This window comes from Balaenoptera acutorostrata, chromosome 15, assembly GCF_949987535.1.
Source record: "Balaenoptera acutorostrata chromosome 15, mBalAcu1.1, whole genome shotgun sequence".
NCBI classification, from domain to species: domain Eukaryota; kingdom Metazoa; phylum Chordata; class Mammalia; order Artiodactyla; family Balaenopteridae; genus Balaenoptera; species Balaenoptera acutorostrata.
Genome location: NC_080078.1, coordinates 74,477,113 through 74,503,787, shown reverse-complemented (window position 1 = coordinate 74,503,787; position 26,675 = coordinate 74,477,113). Strand labels below are relative to the sequence as shown.

At 37.4% G+C, this 26,675-nt stretch overlaps 1 protein-coding gene across 2 annotated transcripts in view; it reads right to left on the bottom strand.

The window, feature by feature from the left end:
- The window catches only part of STK4 (serine/threonine kinase 4), a 99,907-nt gene that overhangs the window by 41,202 nt on the left and 32,030 nt on the right, over positions 1-26,675 (bottom strand). For both annotated transcript variants that reach the window (XM_057528653.1, XM_007193359.3), the window contains exons 6-9: positions 25,988-26,155; positions 24,205-24,342; positions 21,593-21,721; positions 20,676-20,862 (exon numbers count right to left, since the gene is read on the bottom strand). In XM_057528653.1, coding sequence (XP_057384636.1) covers positions 20,676-20,862; positions 21,593-21,721; positions 24,205-24,342; positions 25,988-26,155 — 622 coding nt within the window. The remainder of the gene's footprint in view (positions 1-20,675; positions 20,863-21,592; positions 21,722-24,204; positions 24,343-25,987; positions 26,156-26,675) is intronic.

The window sequence follows — 26,675 nt, the reverse complement described above, 5'->3', positions numbered from 1 at the left end:
AGAATCCACCTTCCAATGCAGGGGACGCGGGTTCGAACCGTGGTCGGGGAACTAAGATCCCACATGCCGCAGGGCAACTAAGCCTGTGCACCACAACTAGAGAGAAGCCCACGCACCACAAGGAAGAGACCGTGCACCGCAACGGAAGATAATGCATGCCTCAACGAAGATCCCATCTGCCGCAACTAAGACCTGACGCACGGCCAAAAATAAAATAAATTAAAAAATAAAAATTAAGCACGCATACGCTATAAGCCAAGATGAAAGACAAATGACGAACTCGAAGAAAATATTGGTAACAAGTAACCATAAAGGTTTTAAAAGAATTTTCTTTTAAAAATAAATTTTAGGGTTCTTTATATCTTAGGAAGATAAGCTCCCAAATATACAAAGAATTCCAAAAATTAAGGAAAAGAAGACCCCAAAAAAGGTAGAAATATGGGCTAAAGATAGTATACACACAAAGATACCCAATTAGTCCTTAAACATGAAAAAAACGTGTAGGTTCACTCATGAGAGAAATTCAAATCAAAATTACTTGGAGATGCGATTTCTTACATTTCAGTTTGGCAAAAGTCAAAAGCTTGATAATACCCTATCTGCTGGTAAGGATGTGGCAACACAGGCGCTCTCATCCGTTGCTGAATTTGGATGCAAAGTAGTACAAGCCCTATGAAGGGGATCTGGCAATATTTAATTATCAGAATATGAAACTGAAGAAGGTACAAAAAATACTGGTGGGGCTTCCCAGGTGGCGCAGTGGTTGGGAGTCTGCCTGCCAATGCAGGGGACGCGGGTTCGGGCCCTGGTCTGGGAGGATCTCACATGCCACGGAGCAACTGGGCCCGTGAGCCACAATTACTGAGCCTGCACGTCTGGAGCTTGTGCTCCGCAGCAGGAGAGGCCGCGATAGTGAGAGGCCCGCGCACCGCGATGAAGATGAAGAGTGGCCCCCACTTGCCGTAACTGGAGAAAGCCCTCGCACAGAAACGAAGACCCAACACAGCCATAAATAAAAATTAATTTAAAAAATCAATTAACTCATTTAAAAAAAAAAATACTGGTGTGTGGAATTTAAACCGAGGTATTAACATGAACTCATGATTTATTAAAAAAATTGTTGCTGAGCTTTTTTTATTAAAAGGTCTTGAAGCAATGGCTACCCCATTAGCAATGAGCACAGCTAGCGCTCAGATTTTGGTTTCCAAATACCATTCCCCACCACAAGGAGCTAAGCCTTCTTAAGAGAAATAGCTGATTCCAGGTCTAGGACAGGAAAAGTACAAAGTGAGCCTGGAACATCTTTTTGTGCCTAAAAAAAAACAAGTACTCACAAACTGATACGGACATATCAACAGGACACAAAAGCCACCTTGAGGGGCTCCCACCGGTAAATTCTGGGACACTGAGCATCAAAAACAAAACAAAACAAAACAAAAAACACTGAATAAAGAGTCCATGAGCTCAGAGTAATAATCTAAAAGTGAAGGGGGTTAGGAGAGAAGGGAAAAGCCCTTCTTTAGAAAAATCACCACCTGACAACTGTATTGTGGTAATAAAAGAGGGTACAGGTGACTCTGTATCTGCAGGTTCCGCATCTGTGGATTCAACCAACCAGGACTCGAAAACATTGAAAAAAAAAAAAATCCAGAAAGTTCCAAAAAGCAAAACTGGAATTTGCTCCAAGCCAGCAACTATTTACATGTCATTAACATTATATTTACAATTATTTACATAACATTTACATTGTATTAGGTATTATATGTAATCTAGAGATGATTTAAAGTATACAGGAAGATATGTGAAGGTTATATGCAAATGCTATGCTGCTTCATAGAAGGGACTTGAGCATCTGCAAGCATCTGTGGATTTTGGTACCCGTGGTGGGTCCTGGAAACAATCCCCCACCTATACCAAGGGACAACTTTATCCTCTTTCTTAGGAAATACACATGAAACAGAATATCTCCTTTTTTTGAAGACACACACAATATTTGAGGGTAAGTTGTATATATCATGCATCAATCTCTCCTCATTACTACTGTCATTTCATGTCTATTTACACAGCCTTCTCTATAAATGCACAAAGAAATGACTGAAATGTGTTCATCAATAAAAATGGTAACTTCTGGAGAGATATAACAGGTAATTTAAAATATGTTCTGGGCTTCCCTGGTGGCGCAGTGGTTGAGAGTCTGCCTGCCAATGCAGGGGACACGGGTTCGTGCCCCGGTCCGGGAGGATCCCACATGCCGCGGAGCGGCTGGGCCCGTGAGCCACAACTGCTGAGCCTGCGCGTCTGGAGCTTGTTCTCCGCAACGGGAGAGGCCGCGACAGTGAGAGGCCCGCGCACCGCGATGAAGAGTGGCCCCCGCTCTCCGCAACTGGAGAAAGCCCTTGCACAGAAACTAAGACCCAACACATCCAAAAATAAATAAATAAATAAATTAAAAAAAAATATGTTCTTCTGTGGAACTGTTACAAAAACCATAAAGACATAATTTAAAAAAAATCATATCCAACAATAAAAATTGTATAATTGGTACAATATACTTCTATGATGCCTCAGTAATTCCCTTCAGTTGCAATACAGGTGGATTTTAGAAATTCAAGTCTTTAAACCAGAGATGAAACACTAACAATAACATTTCTATGGTCTAAATCTAAACTATGTCATAAAGATCAAAGAAACATCTCTTAAGCTAGAGTACAATTGTTTGTCTAATTTCTATCACTGTTTAGATGAGAAAATGAGAACATTTGCTTTCTACATATTTGAATTCTTCTATATTTGATAACAATAGCCCTTTGCAACTCACTTAAAGATCTCTAATATTTTTGGAGTTAAAATACCTAATATTCTTTGTCCCTTTCAACAACTAAGGGTCACAAAGAAGAAACTCCGTCTAAAATGCCTTTCCTTTCACCTTTTGATATCAGTATCAGGGACCTGATTATACCTAATATTTATTAGAAATCAATGTTCCCAAAACTATAGTGAATTTTGTAATAAGAGAAGTTTTTAATCTAATCACACATTCAGGTATAAGCCAGGAGTAAAATGGACACACATATAAGAAACTTAATTACAGTGAAATGATTAGTTAAATGGTTACGTGTACAGGATTACAAAATAGCTAAAATTGATTTTGGAGGCAGCACAATACACTACAAAAATCCCTAACCTGGGGTTCAAAGATCTAGATTCTGGCCCTGACTATATGATCTTGATTAAACCATAGGTTCCAATCTAAAAATGAAGCCATGGACCATATTATTTCTAGTGTCCCATTGCAGCTGTGAAAATTCCATGATACTATCACTTGACAGTGGCTTATGACAACATATTTCTGCCTAGGTACTGATAAACATTCAAAAGGAATTCTTACTCCAGAGGGATGATGACACTTGATCGTCTCTAATCTAAAATATGCCACAAATTAGATGTGCGTGGACATAAACCAAAGACCAGACCTCCTCAACAAATATTTGTGACAAGACTGTCTCTGATTCTTTGAGTTTCTTTTTGTTGTTGTTAGTGGTGTTTGGGGGGCTTTTTAAAAATAGATGGAAGAGGTGACTAAATTCTCCTTGGCCCAAAACTGTAATAAAAATATCATCAATAGATGTAGGTTATTAAAATGTTTTATATAACTAAAGCTGAAGAAATGAATGAATCAACTGATAGCGGAAGACACCTCAACTGGCAAGAAACAACATGCATTCAAAAACAGGTGTATTTTTGATCCCTGTATTTAGTGATTCCAGAAGTTAACTGTTTACACCACAATGATTCTTTCCTTATATGTGAGGGTGCTTCACCACTGTACTTAGTTTATTGGAGGAAATAGCACTTCTATTGTGACCTACATTTTCTTAATAACACTGTAATTAATTAGAGCACCTGTTCACAGTTTGACTTTATAGACTGATAATAATTTTCAGTAAACAGATCTGCATTACTATCACAATTAGTATCTACAATAGCATGTTTGCAAACACGGCCTCTATAATTCCCTGCAAGTAGCCTTGGTATCCTCGCCCTTTACTAGTGCCCTCCCACAATGACTCTAGGCCTGGCCGTGTGACTTGCTATGGCCACTGCAATAGCAAATTTATTGCAAGCAGGGACTTGAAAAGTGCTTGCACATCCTATTACCATGTAAATAAACCTAGTGGGCATGCTACATGGCGGAATACTATGTGGAGAGAGGCCTTGACCAGGTGGTCTTAGCTGAGGCCTTCAGAAGTCAGCCAGCCCCAGCTGACCACTAGTTTTTTTTTTTTTTTAATATACTTATTTATTTATTTTTGGCTGTTTTGGGTCTTCGTTGCAGTGCACAGGCTTCTCATTGCGGTGGCTTCTCTTGTTGCAGAGCATGGGCTCTAGGCGCGCAGGCTTCAGCAGTTGTGGCATGCAGGCTCAGTAGTTGTGGCTTGCGGGCTCTAGAGCGCAGGCTCAGTAGCTGTGGCGCACAGTTGCTCCACTTCCTGAAGCAGGGCTCGAACCCGTGTCCCCTGCGTTGGCAGGCGGATTCCTAACCACTGCGCCACCAAGGAAGTCCCTGACCACTAAGTTTTGAGGTGGTTTGCTACACAGCAAAAACTTACTGATACAGTACCTGAGATCTGTCTCAATCTCTCTCCATCACACCCACACACACCAGTCTATATCTACAAAAAGAGTTCCAGTCTTTAGGAACTCAGATTTCAAATTCAACTAACATTGATTGAATACTTTCTAAGTTTCAGGTTTTCTACCAGATGCTTCCACAGGATGTTGCCATCCACACTTCATGAACACCATGTAAATAAAGAAGGAGGGAGGAGGATCTGCGCTTGTTGGCACTTACCAAGTGCTACACAATGTATCATTTCGTTTCATCCTCCCATCTTTTGAGGTATGTACTATTATTTCCACTTTCTAGATGAGAAATTTGCCTACGGTTATACAAGGATAGGATCTGAACCCTGATCATCAGGCTTTAAGGCTGGCAAGCTGCCTTTCATATTGCAAATTCTCTAAAATCAAAATGAGAATTCTTGACATATCCGAACTGCCATTAGGTTGAGCATAGAAAGACTAGGGGAATGGAATTTTCCCAGTAACCTTATCCCTGGACTCTTCTTTCGGCACTCCTGAGCGCGACCATCAAGCGGTGCTGAAAAGTGTGAAAGAATCATTCCCAGCTGACTAAAGGCAATGCTGTCCCCAGGGCTTCTGCTGGCTGGTGGGCTTTCTGTTTCAATGTGAGCCAGGGTATTTTTTTTCAGACATATCCCAGGAAATGAAGACGTTCCATTGAATGATAATACCAGAAACCTGAAGCCGTTGGGAGAATGAACTCAGCAGAAAAGTCGAACTTTGAAAACAGCCATGTCTTGCTCTGATTCTTTTATCTGATGCACGGAATGCATGAATTCCTATACTATGACTGGCCCGTTCTTCTTTGTAAGCAGCATCTGGCAAGCTAAATGGACAATCTGTCAAAGTCCACAAAGGGGCAAATTCATAAGCAACTGTATCTTATATTTATTTTTCTTTGAAAAATGCTATGTGGGACTTCCCTGGTGGTCCAGTGGTTAAGAATCCGGCTTCCAATGCAGGGGATGTGGGTTCAATCCCTGGTCGGGGAACTAAGATCCCACATGCCGTGGGGCAACTAAGCCCGCATGCCACAACTACTGAGCCCACGTGCCACAACTAGAGAGAAGCCCATGCACCACAACAGAGATCCCGTGTGCCGCGACTAAGACCTGGCGCAGCCAAATAAATAAATAAATAATTTCTTTTTAAAGTTCTAAAACTAGATTGTAAACAAATCGGGTATATCCTTACAATGGAATATTATTCAGCCATAAAAAGAAATGGAGTACTGATATATGCTGTAACACTGGTGAACCTTGAAAACATTAAACTAAGTGAAAGAAGCCAAATACAAAGACCACATTTTATATGATTCCATTTATATAAAACGTTCAGAATAGGCAAATCCTGAGAGACAGAAAGCATGTTAATGGCTGCCTGGGGATGGAGGAAAGGGTAATGAGAAGTGACTGCTAACAGGATTGTGGTTTCTTTGGGGGATGATGAAAATGTCTGGAATTTGACAGTGGTTATGATTGCACAACCTTGCTAATATATTTTTAAAAACCACAGAACTCTACCTTAAAATGGTGAATTTTATATGTGAATTATATCTCAATTAAAAATAATAAATTTTAAAAAATTAGACTGTGGTGATGGTTGTGTAACTCCATAAATATACTAAAAACCACTGAATTGTATGCTTTAAATGAGTGAATTATATATCAATAAATTTTTTTAAAAAAACAGAAAGATCCCTTTTCTCTAGTATTTACTTTTATTTCTGGATTCACATGAACTATAACACAATGCCAAGGTAGTCATAATTGGCTGGGAGCTTGACCAAAGACTGAGGCCCATCTTTTCCTTTGGAATGACCATCTACTAGACATTAAACTTTATGCCCTTCCATTTTAAATGTTCATTTTCAAGACTGTCACCAAGTAAACCACAATGGTCAACCTACTCTTTCCTTAATTTCTACAATAACTCTTTTCTACCTGTTCAAAGTAGAGAACTCGGAAAAGCCTACATTTTCTTCTCTGTTTCAAGCATGAATACTTGCAAGAAAACAACTCAAATAATCTCTCACATGTTTTCTTCTGGCTTGGAATAATATGCCTTATCATAGCGTTGTTTATTTTGTTTTTTAATCTAACATTTATTACGTGTGTGGTTTTTGGTTTTGGTTTTGTGACTGGGCATCTAAGTGCTTTACATGTATTAATTCATTTAATTACACAAGTTACTATCCAAGTTTCTGTATGTGGCCATAAATATTCCTTTGAATGTTCTTTGAAACCACTAAGAATTGCCAGAACCATAAGTTATAAGGTTCTCCAGAGTCTAACTTTTGAATAACTCTTCCAGGAACCAGTTTTGGTAATTGCCTCTGTGTAAATTGATTTGACTTCTGGGCAATGAAGCTCTGGATCTTTAAGTCTAGTGTGCTACCATATGTCTATTCGAAGAGATCTAAATCCAGATTTCAAGGAGGTACTAACTAGAGCAATAGAGGCAGCACATCTAAAAAGATACATACAAAAGGTTCACCGGTGAGAACGAGCCATACCTTGGTTATTGCAACAATTTCCTAATTGGTCTCACTGTTTCCAGTCTTTTCAAACTCCATATCATCCAACTGACTGTCCTAAAAAACCACTTTGTTATATCACTTTTCTGATCAAAATGTCTTTATATTACCCTATTACCAACAAAGTCAAGTTCAAACTTCTTACTTTGGCATTCAAGGTCCTCCAATATCTGGTCAACACCCACTTCAGCCAAACTGAATGTTCACCATATATCCCCTCCTTTCTGACTCTGTACCTGCCTGGAATATCGTCCCCAGCCTTTCTGTATATCTAATTTCTCACAAATCCTTCGACATTTTTCTGAACCACTTACCCAGCATTTGTCTTATTATTATATTACTACCTTTATATGTAGACGCCCTATCTCCTCAACTAAGTTATGTCAACATCAAATACCACTATCTGAGGCACCCGGAGTAATGTTCCAGACATGTAAGGAATTAGAAACAACGGTAGTAGTACAGTAGGCACTCCATACATATTAGATAATGACAAAAGTCATCTTCCCCTTTTAACCTACAAATTCCGGGTCAGCAGTAAACATGTCATTTGGTTTTTGTACACTACACAGTAACGACACATAGTGACTACCTAATAAATACTTTTTGGTGGGTATTAAATATTTATCTTCAACAAATACTGGTTCCAAGCTGATATTTTTTTAGAGCATAAACACAAGAGAATCATCTACTTTTTCTTTGGGACTCATTTAAATTTATCAGAATGTATCTCCATTTTCTTGCTGAGCAAGAGTAAGCAGGTCAGAACAGCTTAGAGCACCAGAAAAATATATTCCCCTAACTGATCAAAACTGATTTATCTGCTTCTTAGGCACAAGAGCCAAAGTATATCTTTTGGACTTTTTCCTTTATTCTTCATTACTACCATGCTACCGCCCTCTTTTGGAAAATAGATTTCCCCCATGGCTATTCTTGGCTCTCCTTTTACCAATTTAACTCTAATGGAGTGGCACCTTATCTTCCTCAAAATACAGGCCTTGAGCCTTTCAGCCCTGTCACACTGAGATCTGGTACTTTCATACCCTAACATGTGGTCTGGCAGGTGGTTTGAATGAATTTTCAGGCACCACGTGTCTGTGCTTTTTGGCTTATCCCAAAAGAATCAAGAATGTTAACTGTTTCCAAAGATAAAAGTGAGCCCAGCATCTGGACATAATCAGAAAAACTGCACAAACAATTAGGATTTAGTCTCCACTCTGGCAGGATGACCTTGAACTATCTGTGCAACTGTGAGAAAAGTCTGAGGACCAAGATCTCTGCTCTTCTGCTGTAAATCCCACCCTAGAGGGAGATTCTGATAAATGCACAGTGAACCCCACTGATTATCTTTCAGGGATTGGAAAAAAAAAAATCCAGTCAGTAATAAATTTCGCAGTGTTAAGATAACAGTTTGAAACTTCACAAAGGAAGGCTCACGTAGATTCAAAGTCTAGCCTTCTTTATAATCTACCATCTTATATTTTGAGCTATTGCTTAACAGATTCTCAAAACGCGTTATCCTGTTACCAAGGAATCTGAATCACTCTCTCTCTCTCTCTCTCCTCAGCACATTTTAAAAACATTACTGAAACTGACAAGTGACCTTCCTTTAGATCAACCATCTTCATGCCAGTGCTTAGACACAGAAGTGGCACTTACAAAACACCGTTAATACCAAGGGCTCAAACTAAAAAAAAGTAAAAAACATGACTAGTAAGAGAAAAGGATTTAGGATGTAGAAAAGTAGCTCAGGTTGAAGGAATTTTTAGGTCCAATGAAAAAAACCACTGTCATACACTAAAAGACCCATTACTTACTATATACTTACTATACTACTTACCATTTTTAAGCATTTCTATGCTAAGCGTTTCCCATATCTATCTCCTATCATCTTAACAACCTGACAAAATAGGAACTTTTATGCTTCACTTTTTCAGGATAGGAAACTGAGGCTCAAAAAAGGAAATAACTTGTCAAAGCTGACAAAGTTTATAAAATTCTGAGCCAAGTGTCAAATCAAAGACTCTGATTCCAAAAATTAATGTTCTTTCCGCTACTCCTTTTTCTTTCTCCTACCCTTATTGAGAGACATGTTTCTAAAACCAAACTACGTTTTAAGTTTTAGCTTTGATATGTATAAGCACACTAATGCTATCTGAAATTCGCATATGATGCTGACGGTGAGTGGCAAAGATACATGGACTTAATATTCTCTGATGATAGTTTTAAACATCCTGAGGGGATCTGAAATCAGACAGTAAGGTTATTGTAGTAAAAGAAGCATTAAAATACCTGTAGTACTTTATGTCCTAGTAACTGTCCTTGCAAACGTTATAATCTGAGTCAGAGAGAATGAGATAGAGAACACACAAGGGAGTCACTGTTATAACAATCCCCTTCAAAAAACTGCAGGTGGAAAGAAGATAGGCTGTGAGTCAAGAATTTCCATCTTACACAGCTCTGAAATTAGCATCTGACCGATGGTGTTGAAATAAAATCATTTTAACAAGATCCTGGACTTTGGTTTTAACATGAGGAAACTCACAGCAACAATAGGTGCCTTCGTGAGACCTAGGACTTTCTGGGAAACTATAAATACGTAACGTTTTTACCACATAATACTATCACAGCAGTTTACCCAAAACATGGTTCTGAGTTGCTCTAACTTAATTATGCCACTATGCTTCAAAATTCTATTTCAAAGAGATTCATTAGAATACAATTAGAAATTCAAGTTTGAAATAGAAATCATCCACTCACTCCCTTTAGTTCACTGAGTCTAATTTAAAAGGCTTGAGTCAGTGGAAACAATCTTTCAATTCAGTGGTCCAAGTTCTGCAAGCCAGGTGGCCTAATAAGCCTGGAGATAAGGACGGGGAACGGCTGCCATGTATCTCTTGGGAAGGCAGTGAGGACAAGAATACCATATCGTAGCCAATGAGTCTTGGAAGGGAGAACTGTTGCCTGTCAAATCTTTAGTAGACGAGGTACATATTTCAAGTGGCCGTCCTTTGGCTTGTCATTTCCTCATTTGGGGCAAAAGCATTTAACTGCTAAACTACAAATTTATGCAATTCGGGATCAGTTGCTCCAGGATTTTTTTGTTATCTCTGCCTCTGAAAAAAGAACTTTTTTTGTTGTTTTCAAAGATACTTTATACTTAAAGTATTATTAAAGTATAATAATGTAGTTTATTTGACAACATATTTTTAATATGTTTTGAAAGCTTGGATTCTTTCTCTACTTCTAGTATAGAAGTTCTCATTTTTGCTCCTAAATATAATATCTTATTTGATAATGATCAACTAAAACAGGATAAATTCTCTTCCTTTAAAAAAAAAGTTCGCTTGATAATGAAATGGTGAAACAATTTTTCTGCATATTAAGACGCACCAAAAAACACCCCACATATAATTTAATATAAAATACACGGATGGCAATATGTACAAAATTTCATTATTTTCATAGCACTACTAATGATATTCAGTGTCCAATATATTACTTTGAATGGCATTATTAATAGTTAATATAACTGAATCACTTGGCTGTATACTTGAAACACATTATAAAATACCTATACCTCAATTTAAAAAGTGGACACAGTATAATTTTTTTCAATAAAAGGATTGTTAATTTAAAAAATTAACATTTTCCTAAACCTGTGTGATATGCTTGGTTTTCTAAAGCACAAATTTCTGTCAATATTAATGACAGATGTAATAGCTGAATCAGTAAAAACGAACAACCTCAAGATACTCTTTTATTAGGACACTCTTAAGTAAAACTCTTTCAAATTTATGAACTATCCCAAGTTAGCCTCTTGAGGTTTATTTCTAAAAACTGAAAATCATGAATTAAAAATCATGTAATGTTTTATGTTGACATATCAGACGTACAAAACCTTCCAATGTTACAAAGACTATCCGGATAACCTTCACCCAGATTCCTCAAATGTTAACATTTTACTACATTTCCATGATCATACTTCAGTCAATCAATCTACTTAGCTATAAAACCTTTTCTGTTTATTATCACAGCTATGAGCCTTGATAATCCAAACACCAACATCACAAAAGCCTTAGGTTTGAAGATCCTAGAAATAGGTGTCAAAAGACAAGAAAGGCAGGCTTTTCACAATATTTAACAAGAAGCCCTGTACCACAGTAGCAATGAGGACTAGAAGTCAAAGGTTTGTCATCTAGGGTGACTTTAGACAAGATGCTGAACTTTTAACTTGAACTTCCTCATTCTGTATGGCAGGAAGCTCATAACTAGTGGACCCATATCTCAGGGAAGGTGTGAAAGTCAAATATAAAAGGAACAATTCCCAGGAAGAGTTAACAATTCTAAATCTATATTCATCAGACAATGCAACCTCAAAATATAAAAGTCCTCCTCCCCAAAATATAAATCTCAAAATTAACAAAAATTGACAAATCACAACCACAGAGTAACAATTTTAACATATCTCCCTCAGAAACCAAAAGATCAAGTATCAAAAATTAGTGGGGAATAGCTATATTTGAAGACAATTAACAAGCTAAATCAACGGTATATATATAGATTCCTACAAACAATTAGAAAACACACATTCTTTCTAAGGCACACAAAGAACACTTAACAAAAATTACTGACATATTAGGCCACAAATGTCACAAGAAAACATAAAAAAACTGGTATTGGGGACTTCCCTGGCGGTCCAGTGGTTAAGACTTCACCTTCCAATGCAGGGGGTGCGGGTTTGATCCCTGGTTGGGGAGCTAAGATCCCACATGCCTGGCGCCAAAAAACCAAAACATAAAACAGAAGCAACATTGTAACAAATTCAATAAAGACTTTTAAAATGGTCCACGTCAAAAAATCTTTAAAAAAAAAAACTGGTATCACACAGACTGTGTTCTTTAGCCACAATTCTCTGAAATTGAAAATTAAAACTAAGCAGTTAAAAAAATTCATACAATTTGGTTTTTAAAAAGCACTTCTGAATAATTCATGGGTTAAAAAAGAAATATGTAATAAGCACAAAGCATCACAAGCTGGGAAAAAGTACTTACAATGTGCCACATATGAAACTTATGGGATGCAGCGTAAACTGAATTTAGAGAAAAAATTACAATGTTACCTGAATATATTAGTAAGCAAGAAAATTAAACAGCTAAGTGTTCAACTCAAAAATCAAAGAATAAAATTTAACAACAATTTTGATTAGAAAAGAAATCTCTTAAACTAGAAATAGACCTGATAATGGGTACCTACACCAAACCTACTACAAAATCAAACTTGATGGTAAATTATTAGAAGAATTTTCTTTAAGATAAGGAATAAGACAAGAATGCCCACTACCACCTCTATTATTGCAGGTCTTGGTAAGAAAAATATATAAGTATAAAGATCAAAAGGAAAAACTAATTCACAGACAGACTGTCTTCATTAAAAAAAACTTCAGAAAACCTATTAGAACAAAAAAAATCCATAAAAATTAATTTAACAAAAGATCTAAAACATCTTTATAGATATAATTATAAAGCTATCTACAAAAAGATATAAGCCAAACAGATGGAAAGATAAACGATGTTCATGAATAGAAAGAATTAACATCATAAAGAAGGCAATTCTGCCTAATTAATCTGTGTATTCAGTGCAATTCAGTCAAAATCCCAGTGGTATTTTACAAAATTTGATACACCGATGCTAAAATTTACATGGAAGAATAATGATATAAATTTCAAGAGTAATCTGTATTGAAAGAAAAATAAAAAGGGGAAGGGGAATTTATTTTTGATAGATGGTCAAGGAAGGCCTGAGAAGGTAATAGGACCAAAGATCTGAATGGAGGGAGAAAGCAAGTCTTTCAGATGGAAGGAATAAAATTAGATGACTATAGTTCATACTGTAAAGTAAAAAAAAATTCCTGATATATTTAATAAAGTCCTAAATGTGAACAGTAAAACTTATAACCTTTAGAAAAAAAAAATAGGAGACTGTTTCTAAGACATTTGGATAGGAAAGAATTTCTTTTTTTAATTGAAATATTGTCAACATACAATATTATGTTAGCTTCAGATGTATTACATAATGATTTGACATTTGCATACATTATGAAATGATCACCACAATAAGTCTAGTAAATATCTATCACCGTACAAAGTTATTACAATATTATTAAGAATTTCTTGGTTACCAAAGGGAAAAGGTAGGGAGGAGGGATAAATTAGGAGTTTGGGATTAACATATACACACTACTATATATAAAATAATCAACAAGGACCTACTGTATAGCACAGGGAACTCTACTCAATATTCTGTAATAATCTATACGGGAAAAGAATCTGAAAAAGAATATATATATGTATATGTAAAACTGAATCACTTTGCTGTACACCTGAAACTAACACAACATTGTAAGTCAACTATACTCCAATATAAAGCAAACATTTTAAAAATATATTATTAAGAATTTCTTAAAGAAGGCACAAAAAACATACGGTATAAGAAAATTCAGACGAATGTGACTTCATGAAAACAAAAGTTGCTTTCTAAGAAAATATCCTGAAAAATTAAAAGCACAAGTCACAAGCTGGGAGAAAATATTTACAATGCACATAACTGACAAAAAATTAGTATCCAACATATAAAGAACCACTGCAAACCAGTAACAAAAAAAGAAAAAGAAAAGGAAAAGAGCAAAGGCTACTCCCAAAGTAAGCATCAGACTTGTATAGTCAACATGGAAATAAATTAAACAAAAACTAAAGAGGCTACACAAGAAAAGCTATAAACTGTCATTGTTAATGTTTATTTTGATACATAAAATAACTTTTCCCAAGTCAGTTCTGCACAAGAATTTTAAGTTTTATTTTTTTTAATGTATTCAATTACTTTGTTAGGGCCAATTTAGCTGATGATAGGTTCGAAACTATATGCGTGGTACTACGCTGCAGAAAGAAAACATCAGTTCTGGTTAAGGTCTACTGAGAAATCTGGGAAGAGAAAGGAAAAGTTTAAACTATTTTGAGATGTTCTAACTGACTTCAGTCTTATTTGAACTTTGCCAAGTATGAGGTATCCAATCTCCTACCTAAAATAAAGACATTGCCCTAGTGTTGCTGTGGTTACTTAAAATAGATGTTAAAATATAAATAAATAACAGTCTTGATCTAGAATGAAGCCTTCCATAGAAAGGGGATTTGTGGACACAAGTGGGAACACCATTTAAACTCATAACCTGTTACAGAGCTCCCTCTGCCGGCCCAGAGAAAGTACAAGGGCCCTGACACTGACACAGAACCTCTCAAGTCACCTCAGGAATGTGCCCTTCAAACAGTGAGGGCAAAGTTCTTCTACGGTCCTTATGCAAAAAAACCCAGTGACACAGACCAACAGGAGAAGCCTTCCAAAATCCCCAAACTGATATTTTATCCAGACACGGGTTTTCAACGTAGTGTGGACAATGGTTTACCTCTATGGTTCTGACAGGGGTTCTTGGGGACTCTCATAAAGCAATCAAATCACACCCCACTCTAACCCTCCCTCCAACTGCAATCTGATTCTTTATGGTAGATTCAGATATACACAACCAAAACATACTCCCTCAGATGTAACAAAATCATCAGAGGCAGGTTCCCTTTGAAAACCTTGTGCCCTTTGTGTCTGGAAATCCTGGGCAGACACAGAGCGAGGCTAGGTACTCAAACAACCAGCAAGGGACACTGCAAGCTGAGACTTGCCATCAGATGCGCTTGTAACATGAGCCTTGGTCCTGTCCCTTAACAACTTAATAAAGGGGCTCTGCTGAGGAGCAGGGTAATATAATGGTTAAGAGCATGAGCTTTGAAATCAAACGTATTTGGCTTCAGGTCTTGGCTCTTCTGTTACTATGTAATCACCAGCAAGTTACTTAGTCTCTTTGCAATTCAGTTTCTGCTTCTGTGAAAGGCCGGGGGTGGGCTGTGAAAACACCACACAACACGGTTGTAATGATTAAAATATATGAAATGCTTATAAAGGATTAAGCACCGCACCTGGTAGATATTAAGTGCCTAATCATTAATGATTATTATTAACAGTTATAATGTCTATCCTCTTAGGTATAATAAATAATTTATATATAAAAAACAATTGTTTGACATGTACACGCTGCTATATTTAAAATGGATAACCAACAAGGACCTACTGTATAGCACAGGGAACTCTGCTCAATATTATGTAACAACCTAAATGGGAAGAGAATTCGAAAAAGAATAGATACATATATACGTTAAAAAAAAAAAAAAGAAGAGAAAACAAACAACTGTTTCTTAAAAAAAAAAAAGTTAGCTTTGGAATCCCCTCAAAAGCCAGCACCAGTCTTACCATGAATTTTGATGGGTTTTATGTTATGGATCTAATGCCCATTAACATAAGGGTAGGCTTCCAGAACAAATCAGAAGTTCAGTAGAATGAAAAGACCATAGACTTCGGAGTTCTTTGAATTCCCAGCTCCCGTGTTTACTAGCCATGTGACCATAGCAAATGTTAGCCACTGAAAAAATCGCAATGTCTGGGTCAAACAGCTGATTAGACATGGCTCAAAAAGGAATTATAGAATTAGAAGATGAATCCAGGGCTAACACCCAGAAAGTGGCACAGAGAGATTTAAAAAACGGAAAATATAAAGGAAAAATTGCTGTAAAGGGAAGAAACTAAGGATACTGATAGCTGCTATTAATCCTTGTGGAAGGTAAACTGGCACAAACTTTCTGGAGGACAATATGGCAATACCTGCACATTAAATTATTCAAACACTTCTGGAAATTTTTCCTAGGAAACATTAAAAGGAAGGCAAAATTTATATGTAGGATGTTCCCTGCAGAGTTATTTGTACTAGTGAAAAACTGGAAACAACCAAAATGCCCAGCAATGGGTAAATGACCAAAAAACACTGTTAAAAAAAAAAAAACACTGTTAAGTGTGATAAATATAAAAAAGGACTATGCAACAACATGAAAAATGTATATGCTTATTCAGTAGAAATTAATCAGAAATTAGAATACCTAAGCAAATTATTACCATATAGGAACTATACAGGCATATGGTCAAGAACAGGAGTTCTTTGCTGGAGTGAGAGGACTTAGGGGTGAACTACTTTCTTTTGTAACAGTGCATTAATACTGTTGTAATACTGTTGGTATAAATAATTTTTAATACAGTAAATGAGAATAGAGGCATTTGAAATATCTAACTTTTCTAAGGTACTAGGTGAAACCCAATTTATTTTCACAAATTTTAACCTGTAGAAACTTCAGTTCTATATTAGTCATGAGTTATATAATTTTTATAAACAATTAGAGCTACAAGGGACAAGGAAAATAAAGAAGATTAACAACTCTTTATTTTTATTGATTAAGGCACTGAGGCCCATACAGGGAAAGAGAATTGTCCAATGTAACACAGATAGTTATTATCTGAGCCAAGCTTGGTCAGATAGTCTCCTTTAAATGTTTAGAAATCAATATGAAGAAGTGGTCTAATGTCTGAGATCTGCTTTAAATTAATTCAGTTTGTTATTCTCTTTGGCAGAGAGCTGAAATATAATGGGCAGTGAGTTATTTTTGAAACTGGTTATATGTCCACAGGGGTCATGATATTATTCTGTGTAACTGTATATATTTTCATTTTCCATAATGAAAAGTTTCAGTAGCTCCTAAAATAATGAGTAAAGATCTCAGAATTAAGTGGCAAATCTATCTAACTTGTGACTCAAAACTGAATTACAAGACCTGAAACAGATTGTGAACTAAGCTTATTTAATGTCACTTAGCTGTGACTGTTGAGGTTTTTAAATGGGTTTTTCCCTCATGACTATAATAAAAGATGCATGTTTCTCATTAGACATGCTAAAACTATCCAAGCTCAGAAACTGAACAAACAACCCACTGAATTAATGAGCACTTAAAATACGAAAATTACATTTGGAACAAAATTAATTCTTTAAATTTAAAAAGGTGGATTTTCCGTAACACATACATGCACAACACATGTTAATGGGTCAGCCTAGTTATATTACACAGGGATTATAATCATCTGCATAATTAAACCCCTTAAAACAAGCAGAAGATATAGCATTCCGAGTCAACAAAAAGAAGTCAGCAGCTCACTGCTGCAAAACAAACCTTCCTAACAAATCACACGGGCTAGCTACTTAAAAGAGCAAAAGAAAAAATAAATTTAGTACGTATCATTCACTCGATAATTTACGTAACACCAAATCTTGAGTCCAGGGGATGAAACATACTGTAAGAACACATTTTCGATAAGAATTTAAAGAGACACTAGCAGGGAGTGACAATGTTTTAATACACTCTTAGTAAATATCCATTTTTAAGGCCATAAAAAACAGTGCAAGGAGGAAGAAGGGAGAAAAAAAGGATTCTTAAGGCAATGCAGAATTCAAAGTCCTAATTTACAGGATACACTATGATATCGGCAGTATTTTTGGTGGGATTCTTTTCTCTGATAATAACTCTAGAAAATAATTTGGAAAATAAATAAAATTTAAAATACCTATAATCCCATTATCTACTTTTAATATTTGGTTTATTTTTCTCTGGCCTTCTGATTGGTTTTTTTCAGTCTTTTTTCTATGCACATATTAACATGTTAATTTATCTTTTTACTTTTGTAAAGCTAGAATATAATTTCTCTATATCTTCAATTATTTTCTTGGGCCAAATTCCTAGAAGTGGAATTTACTGAGTGAAAGGTTTGAATTTTTTAAACTCTTGATATGCACTACATTCCGGAAAAGTTAGATCAATTTACACATCCATCAGCAGTATTACTACTCTTTCACCATTTGTATAATTCTGACCTGAAGCCAAACACACATGATGAGCCTTGGCCCCAAAACAGAAAAAAGAAAACAAGAAAACCTTTTCCCTTCAAAAACAAAGGGTTGATTATAAATACACAGACCTGGAAGGTGAAAATTCAAGGGGGCTGCCTGAGATCTAAAGCCCTGGAATGGTGTGTTCTAGCCACAATAAACCAGCTGCAGTTGCCCTGAACTCACTGCCACTTGGACTTTGTGGACACGGCTCCCTCTGCTGGAACATCTCCACCCACCCTACTCACTGCCAACCTTCCTGCTTTTTTCCTCCAGGAATTTGTCAGTAATCCCCAGCCTAAATTAAATACTCTTCCACTCTGCTTCGCCAACACCCTCAGATTACCTCTGTTTTAAAGCCCATTTCATATGCTGAAGTGTAATTAAATGGTCTGTCCCCAGACTAGACAGTGACTTCCTTCAGGGCAAGGACTGTTTCTTCATTCCCGGCTGTATCCTCAGCATCTAGCAAAGTACCTGGGATACAGTAGGCACTGAAGAGAAATTTATTGAATGAATTAATCAATCACAAAGCAGTAGGTCTAAAGCAGGAGTTAGAGAACTTTTTCTGTCTGTAAAGGATCAGACAGTAAACATTTCAGGCTTTGGGGGCCACACGGTCTCAGTCACAACTGCTCAGCTCTGCCTTTGTAGTGCAAAAGCAGTCATAGACAATAGCAAATGAATGGACATGGCTGTGTTTCAATAAAACTTTATTGCTAAAACCAGGTGTCAGGCCAGATTTGGCCTGTGGACATAGTTTGCCAATCAGTCCCTGGTTTCGAGGAAGAAACTCTAAATTTTAAAAAGGGAAGGAAAATATTACTTATATGTGGAATCTAAAAAAATGGTACAAATGAACTTATTTACCAAACAGAAATAGTCACAGATATAGAAAACAAACTTATGGTTACCAAGGGGGAAAGGAGGGGGGAGGGATAAATTGGGAGATTGGGATGGACATATACACACTACTATATGTAAAATAGATAACTAATAAGGATCTACTGTATAGCCCAGGGAACTCTACTCAATACTCTGTAATGACCTGTATGGGAAAAGAATCTAAAAAAGCGTGGTTATATGTATATGTATAACTGATTCACAGCAGAAATTAACACAACATTGTAAATCAACTATATGCCAATAAAAATTAATTAAAAATAAAGTAAAAGAAAAAAGGAGGGCTTCCCTGGTGGCACAGTGGTTGAGAATCTGCCTGCCAATGCAGGGGACACGGGTTCGAGCCCTGGTCTGGGAAGATCCCACATGCCGCGGAGCAACTGGGCCCGTGAGCCACAATTACTGAGCTCAGTTACTGAGCGTGTCTGGTGCCTGTGCTCCGCAACAAGAGAGGCCGCGATAGTGAGAGGCCCGTGCACCGCGATGAAGAGTGGCCCCCGCTTGCCACAACTAGAGAAAGCCCTCGCACAGAAACGAAGACCCAACACAGCCATAAAAAAAAATAAAGAAAGAAAGAAAGAAAGAAAAAAGGAAAGAAAAAGAAAGATGATGAAAAGATCATAGAGACTTAATGCTTTAAACCTATGCAAAGCTCAGGCTAAATTGTACGTTTAGAACTCAATTATTATTACCACTTTGTACTCCCAAATTCCTTTTCTCCATGACATGTTCTGTAATGCACAGAGTAAAGGGAAAGGAAACAACTGAAGGGAGAGGAGAGGATGGCCCTCTTCAACGGGAACTGAGCACAGGTGTTAGACCTCAGTCATAGGCCAAATAAAAATGATCAACAGCATAAGAAAAGCAGCAGAGATGGGTTTACACTAGAAGGGATTAGATAGGACTCTTCAATTTGTACATTCACCCTTAACAGATTGACTGAGAATTGGTAAGTCTGGTTTAGACACACAGAGTATCGTGAAAACAGACTGAAGATAATATGTATGATAAATAGCTCAGAATTTCACTACACTTTGAATTATGCATCAAAACAACGTATGTGCTACGTAGAAGTAAAATGTATAATAATGAAAGCACAAAGGAGAGGAGGGAGAAGCAAAAGAAGATATGCAAATGACCAAGAAATACATGAAAATATGCTCAAAAGCATCAGTCATTAGGAAAATGTAAATTAAAACCACTATGAAATACCACTACACACCTACTAGATCATCTACATGTACAAAGCCTGCCCATACCAAGTGCTGGCCCAGATGTAGAACCATTGGAACTATCATACATTGATCTGGGCAATATAAATTAAACAGTCGCATAATCACTTAAATCAATAACAATCACTATAAATTAAACAAAAATAAAATAAACAATCACTTTGGAAAAAAGAAACAAAAAACAAATGTATGTGCTCACCTCCACAGATCAAGGAAAAGAAGGAAAAAGTGACAACATTCAACGAGAGAATGGCTGTTCAGGTTTGAAAGTCAATCCCTTCTTGTTGTTGATGCTTTCCTGCCTCTGATTCCACATGCCGGCTTCCTCCCTCCCCGAACCCTCCACTGCTGCCCCAACCCTCCAACACTCTTACTCCTTTGCTTGTGACAACAGACAGGAGCTTCAAGACTGAGTCCATGTGGACCATGAGAATCTGCTCGCTCTGGAATGTGCGTGGTCTGCCTGCGAAGTTAGTCTGTTTAATCAGAGCCTTACTTTTCATAGTGCCTTCCTCTTCCTCCTCCTCTGAGTTGATCACCATGGTGCCCAGCTGAGATGGCAATGTGTCATCGTGTTCGATCATAGTATTGGCCCCATCACTGATGGTGCTGGCTACTCGGACGGTGCCCATCTCGTCCCCTGCTGCTCGGACCATCGTGCCAGAATCCATTTCATCCTCCTCCTGGAAAAGGACGAAATCTCAAATGAGGGCTGATTAAATCAAAAGATTGAGTTTTCTGTATGTATAGCTGATTCACTTTGCTGTGGAGCGGAAGCTGACACACCATTTGAAGCCATTATACTCCAATTAAAAAAAAAATTAAAAAAAAAAAAGACTGAGTTTTCTGAATTACTCTTACTCATCTTGGTGCAAATATTTCTGGATTTGATGCTTACTTGGGTTCTAAACCCAACTTGTAGAACCGAGAGCACTCTTTTTTAATTGAACTATAATTGATGTACCATATTATATATGTTACAGGTGTAAAAGACATTGGGTCACGATTTTTAAAGGTTATACTCCATTGACAGTACTCTTATTCAACCAGAGAAGATCATCCATATGTAAAGTCTACATATTTAGTATGGATCCTAGACATCCCAAAAGGGCATGGGAAAATCCAGTCTCAGACCTGAGTATTCTCTTTCCCGAATAAAAAGTTAAACTGAAGAAAAAATATGGAGGCAAAAGAATAAAATGTGGAAGTGTCTGAGGAAGCACTGAGAGACGAACAGACACAGACCCAGCAAGCCTCTAGCAAGCCCTGGTCCCAGACAGGACACGGTCAGCAAGAAGAGCCTCCAGTTCCAGGTGGAACCCACATCTCCAGCTCATCTTACCTGGCTGGCAATCATGAAATAACAAGCACTGATGCCCGAGGCCCACCACAACGCCCGCCACTGCCACTCACTGAGTTTTCTTCATCGTCCTGGTCCACCTCCCGCTGCTGGGCTTCCTGGCGTTTCAGCTTCACGTCCATGGCTTCGTTAATTAAATCCCGCAGTATGGACACTCCTTTGGCACTCTTGACAAATGGGTGCTTAGCAAGAAAGTTGAAGACGGTTTATATGACACCAGTGCCAAAACACTGCCTGGCACACAGTAGGCACTTGACAATCTTGGTTGAATCTATCAGTGAATCTAATCTTTCTCTTTATGCTTTGGACTACAGCTAACCCACACTTGCTTTATAACTGTCAGCAGGTGCATTCAGGCTTTGCCCATCTTTTCTGGCTTGGCTGGAATGTTTCCTCCATTTCTCTCTACCAACTCTGGAGATTCTCAACAGGCTGGCACTGCCCCCTAGAGGAAGTTCTGTAAACATCTTGGGAGCTTGTTGCTACAATGTTTGGAGAACACAAACTACATGGGACATAGGAAAGGGGGCAGGGACACAAGTAATCCCATAACGTGGGGAACAGTCTTATACAACAACGAACCATAGCACATTCTCCATATCTTTAAAATGTCTCAGAGTACATATACACTCTGATAAATAATGCTGACGAACTTTTTCAAGAGATAAGCAAAAAGTCTAGTAATTTGGGAGGTGATTTTGGAGAGGGGGCTTAAGCGGAATAAAGACATTGTTTAGAAATCACTGAATAGTTTACTCCTCCTGCTTATTCTTTCTATTCAATGTCCCATAGCATTTCCAACTATGTATTTAGGTAAAAAGGATTTTAGTGCCAAAGTGTAGTTACTACAGAAATACTAAAACTGGTCACTAATATGTAACAGATGTAGGCCCCAATATTATTCAATCTGCAAAGATACTTGAAACACAGGGATATTGCTGACTTTCCTTCATAGAAATAGTTTAAAGTTTTTAATGTTAATACCATCTTATATTTTTGTTGTCTGCCTTTGTAACACAGTAAGAAATCTATACTGTGAAAGTTACATGTGGAAATTCTTTTTTTGGTGGGGGGGAGCATTGCCTGTTGTTTTCCAAACTTATTCTGACATTGTCCTCAGTGTTTATCTGTAATCCATTCTCTGTTCCCCAGCACCCGTCAGAGGATATGGGCTCCAAGGTCTTTGCAAGGACCCTAGAGGCGGACAGTATACCTCAACGAGTGGTAAGATCGAAATACAGAAGATATCTTGTCCATAAAACTGCATCAGTACCCCATCCAGGCAGGAAAAGAATTTGCCACTGCTCTTAGAAATAAGACCCAGCTCGTTTGCAAGAATATCATATTTCCTTGTTCTCGCCACTGGGCAAGTCTATAAGATCATTTCCCTCCTCTTATCATATATAAATGAGTCTGCCCTGTTATTACTTAACATTAGATTTCTGTTAGTGTCCATACACTCATTTTCCTGTGTTTCTTGAATGGAAAGGTTTCTGTTCTTCTTACTGCTCTTAAATCTAAACTCATTCATGATGCTAGATACAGTTGTCTCATTACTTCATTATGTCTATAAATTGAAAAGCTGGAGCATTTCTATACTGACATTTGTATTATTATAAATTATTATTCTTATATTTCTCCATCATAGCACCAACATTACCCTGATTCTTTTTAAACTTTGGGCAGAAATAGATTTTAGCATCTATGAGTTTCATTCCAGAAGGATTATAAATGTTATATAAATGTTAAAAAAAATATCTATTGGTTATAAAAAGGGGGCATTGGATCTGACATGACTGAAAACCATTGGCCTAGCTCAGTAATAATAGCAGATATTTGTCAAATCTATTATACACTATCTTTAATATGCATAAGGCATTGTTCAAAGTCATACGTATTATATCACTTAATCTTCACAACCAACATATGGGGCAGGTACTTGATTTCCACTGTATAGATAAGAAAACTAAAGTAACAGAGAGGTTATGTTACTTGCCCAAGGTCATAGAGCTAGCAAACAGGGAGCCACGATTCAAACCCAGGACAGGCTCCAGAATCCAAGCTCCTAACTATTAAGCATACTGCCTGCCAAACCCCACCCATCCTTCAAGGCCCAAGCACACAGGTTACCTCCTCCAGGAAAGCAGTCCTGGTATCTCTAGTCCAAAGTGGCCTCTTTCCAGCCTGAGCTACAACAGCACCTACCATTGATCCCAGTTCTCTGTCAGAACTGGGTATCTTTAATGGCACTCCTGCTTTGGGATCAAAAAGACTTAGGTTCTAATCCCGGCTTTGCTGTTTACCAGCTGAGCGGCTCTAAATGAGTTAACCTCTCTAAATCTTCATTTTCTCACCTATAAAAGTAAATTAATATCCCTCTCTCACAGGGTGTATGTGATGATTAAATGGCACAACATGCAAAGTATCTAGCACACAGTAGGTGCTCAATAAATGTCAGTTCCTGTTCTCTAATCCCATAGAGCCCTGTATTTTCTTATTATCTTGTTCAATGATTTAACTTTATTCTCTATGTCTTTTCTAAGCAGTTACATTCAAAGGGAATATTTTATACCTCTTTACCATCTCCATGTAGGTGGGTTAACAGCATCTTTTGGTCAGCCTGTGAATGAAACAGAAAGAGGCAGCACCCCAGGGTGATTCATACCTGTAGGAGTTGAGTGGCCGTGGCTCTCTGCTCAGGGCTCTTTATGAGACACTGCTTCACAAAATCCATGAAGCTATCTGACCACAGTTCTGGCTTTCGGAATGTGGGAGGTGGGTTGGTAGGAATCATGAAGATTGCCTAGTTTAAAAAAAAAAAAAATTTGGCAAAATAAAAGTGATGCTCCAATCAAAATATGACTGGAAATACATTTGGAGTTTGATAAAATGATTTTTCTCTTCTCCACTACAAGCCCATCCAAATTACAACAAAAATCCACGTATCTCAAAGTAGATCACTATAACAAATATAATAATAGTGAAAAAGTTTGAAATATTGCAAGAATTACCAAAATGTGACACAGAGACACAAAGTGAGCAAATGCTGTTGGAAAAATGGCGCTGATAGGGACTTCCCTGGTGGTCAAGTGGTTAAGGATCCGCCTTCCAATGCAGGGGACGTGGATTCGGTCCCTGGTCAGGGAACTAAGATCCCACATGCCGCAGGGCAACTAAGCCCACACGCCGCAACTACTGAGCCCGCGTGCTCTAGGGCTGCGTGTCACAACTAGAGAGAAGCCCGCACGGTGCAACAAAGAGCCCACATGCTGCAACTAAGACCCAACTCAGCCAAACAAATAAATTAATTTTAAAAAATAGTCTTTAAAAAAAAAGAAAAAGAAAAATGGCATTGATAGACTTTCTTAACACAGGGTTGCCACAAACCTTCAATTTGTCAAAAACTCAATAGAGTGAAGCACAATGAAATGAGGTATGTCTGTATTATTTATTGAGTTTCCAATAAAAGAGGTACAGCTTTTTAAAAACATAAAACTCTTTGCAATAAGCAGCTTAAATTATATTCTTTAAATCTAAAAATATAACGAGTAAATCTTCCCACCCTTCTCCACTTCTGCCCCCCCAAAAAGACAGGAGCTTATCTCTGGGCACATGAATACTTTTTAAAAAACTGTTAAGTCTATTAATAGAAGGACTACTTAATCAGAAGAGAGGGGGTGCTGAGTTGGGCAGTATGGAGAAGACTACAGAGCCGCTAAAGAAGGTAGGGTCAAGGTCTTGTAACAGTGCTATCATGAGGGGTTCTGGGGGGGGAAAGCCTGGAAACTGCTTAGCGTAGCAACACTGAAGGAGTTTCAATGGAGACTGAACCTATGGGCCCTTCATACTCTAAAAGTGGATGGAAGTTGGATAGTACAGAGCCGCTAGAACTTACACATGTAAATACCTATTAAGGGCCAGGCAGGAAAAAGACAACAAATGAATCAGACTGGGTGTCAGTGACATGAGTTTAAAAAAATAGTCTACTTTCTTCTTAATACTACTATAAAAAACATTAGAGAAAACACTGCAATAAGTGATACTTGGTGAATAGGGAATCGTGGAGACTGATAAAGTGGAAAGCCCATGCCCTGTATAAAGGAGAGGACTGCTGTTCAGCTCCAGTTAGTGTTGTTATGTTAAAATGTGAGCACCTGAACTATTAAAAACATATACACTGTACAAGTCAACCACGCATCTCCTGGCCCACGTCCTGCCAGAGGGCTATTAATACACAACCTCTAGAATGGAGAGGGGTGGATTACACTTGACTTAATTAGTGACTACAACTAGTGGAAGTGTATCATCAGCTGGAGTCTAGACTGACACTTAATTATTTACAATTAATTAATTTATTGTTTGGTACCTAACCAAGTAAGTCATTTAACTAAGTTTCTAATGATCACCGGTAACTAACCACCCCACTGGTTTTCTGTCCATTTCCTTACCCTCATTGGATGGATATCAGCATATGGGGGTTTTCCTTCAGCCATTTCTATGGCTGTTATTCCCAACGACCAGATGTCTGCCACACAGTTGTACCCAATTTCCTGAATCACTTCTGGAGCCATCCAAAATGGTGTTCCTATCACTGTATTTCGCTTGGCCATGGTATCCTAAAATAGAAAGGAGAGAGATCAACACTAAGCAATAAAACTGTTGAGAAAAAGAGTCCCTTCCAACAATAAGAAATGTCTTAGATTTGAAACACATACACAAACCATACTCAAGCATGATTGATCGAGCAAGTCACAAAAGAAATTCAAATGACATGGAAACATAAAAGATTCTCAATCAATTATTAAAACACAAGAAGTAATCAATCAATTAATGAAACACTAAAATGAGATTGATTACTAATAACTATTGCTGATAATAGCATAGATTAAAATACAAAATACAGGCACTAAAATACAATGTTATAGGAGCATAAACTGGTACAATGTTTTAGTATGCAACTTGGCAATATTTATTAACTTTATATGTCCATATCCTTTGATTCAAATCTATTTCTAGAAATGTGTCCTATATGTAAGTACCCCAAGATATATGCACAAGTAGTGTAGAAATATTTGTAATAGAAGGGGGGGAAAAAAGAAAAAAGGAAACAACACAAATAACCAACTAAAGGAAGTA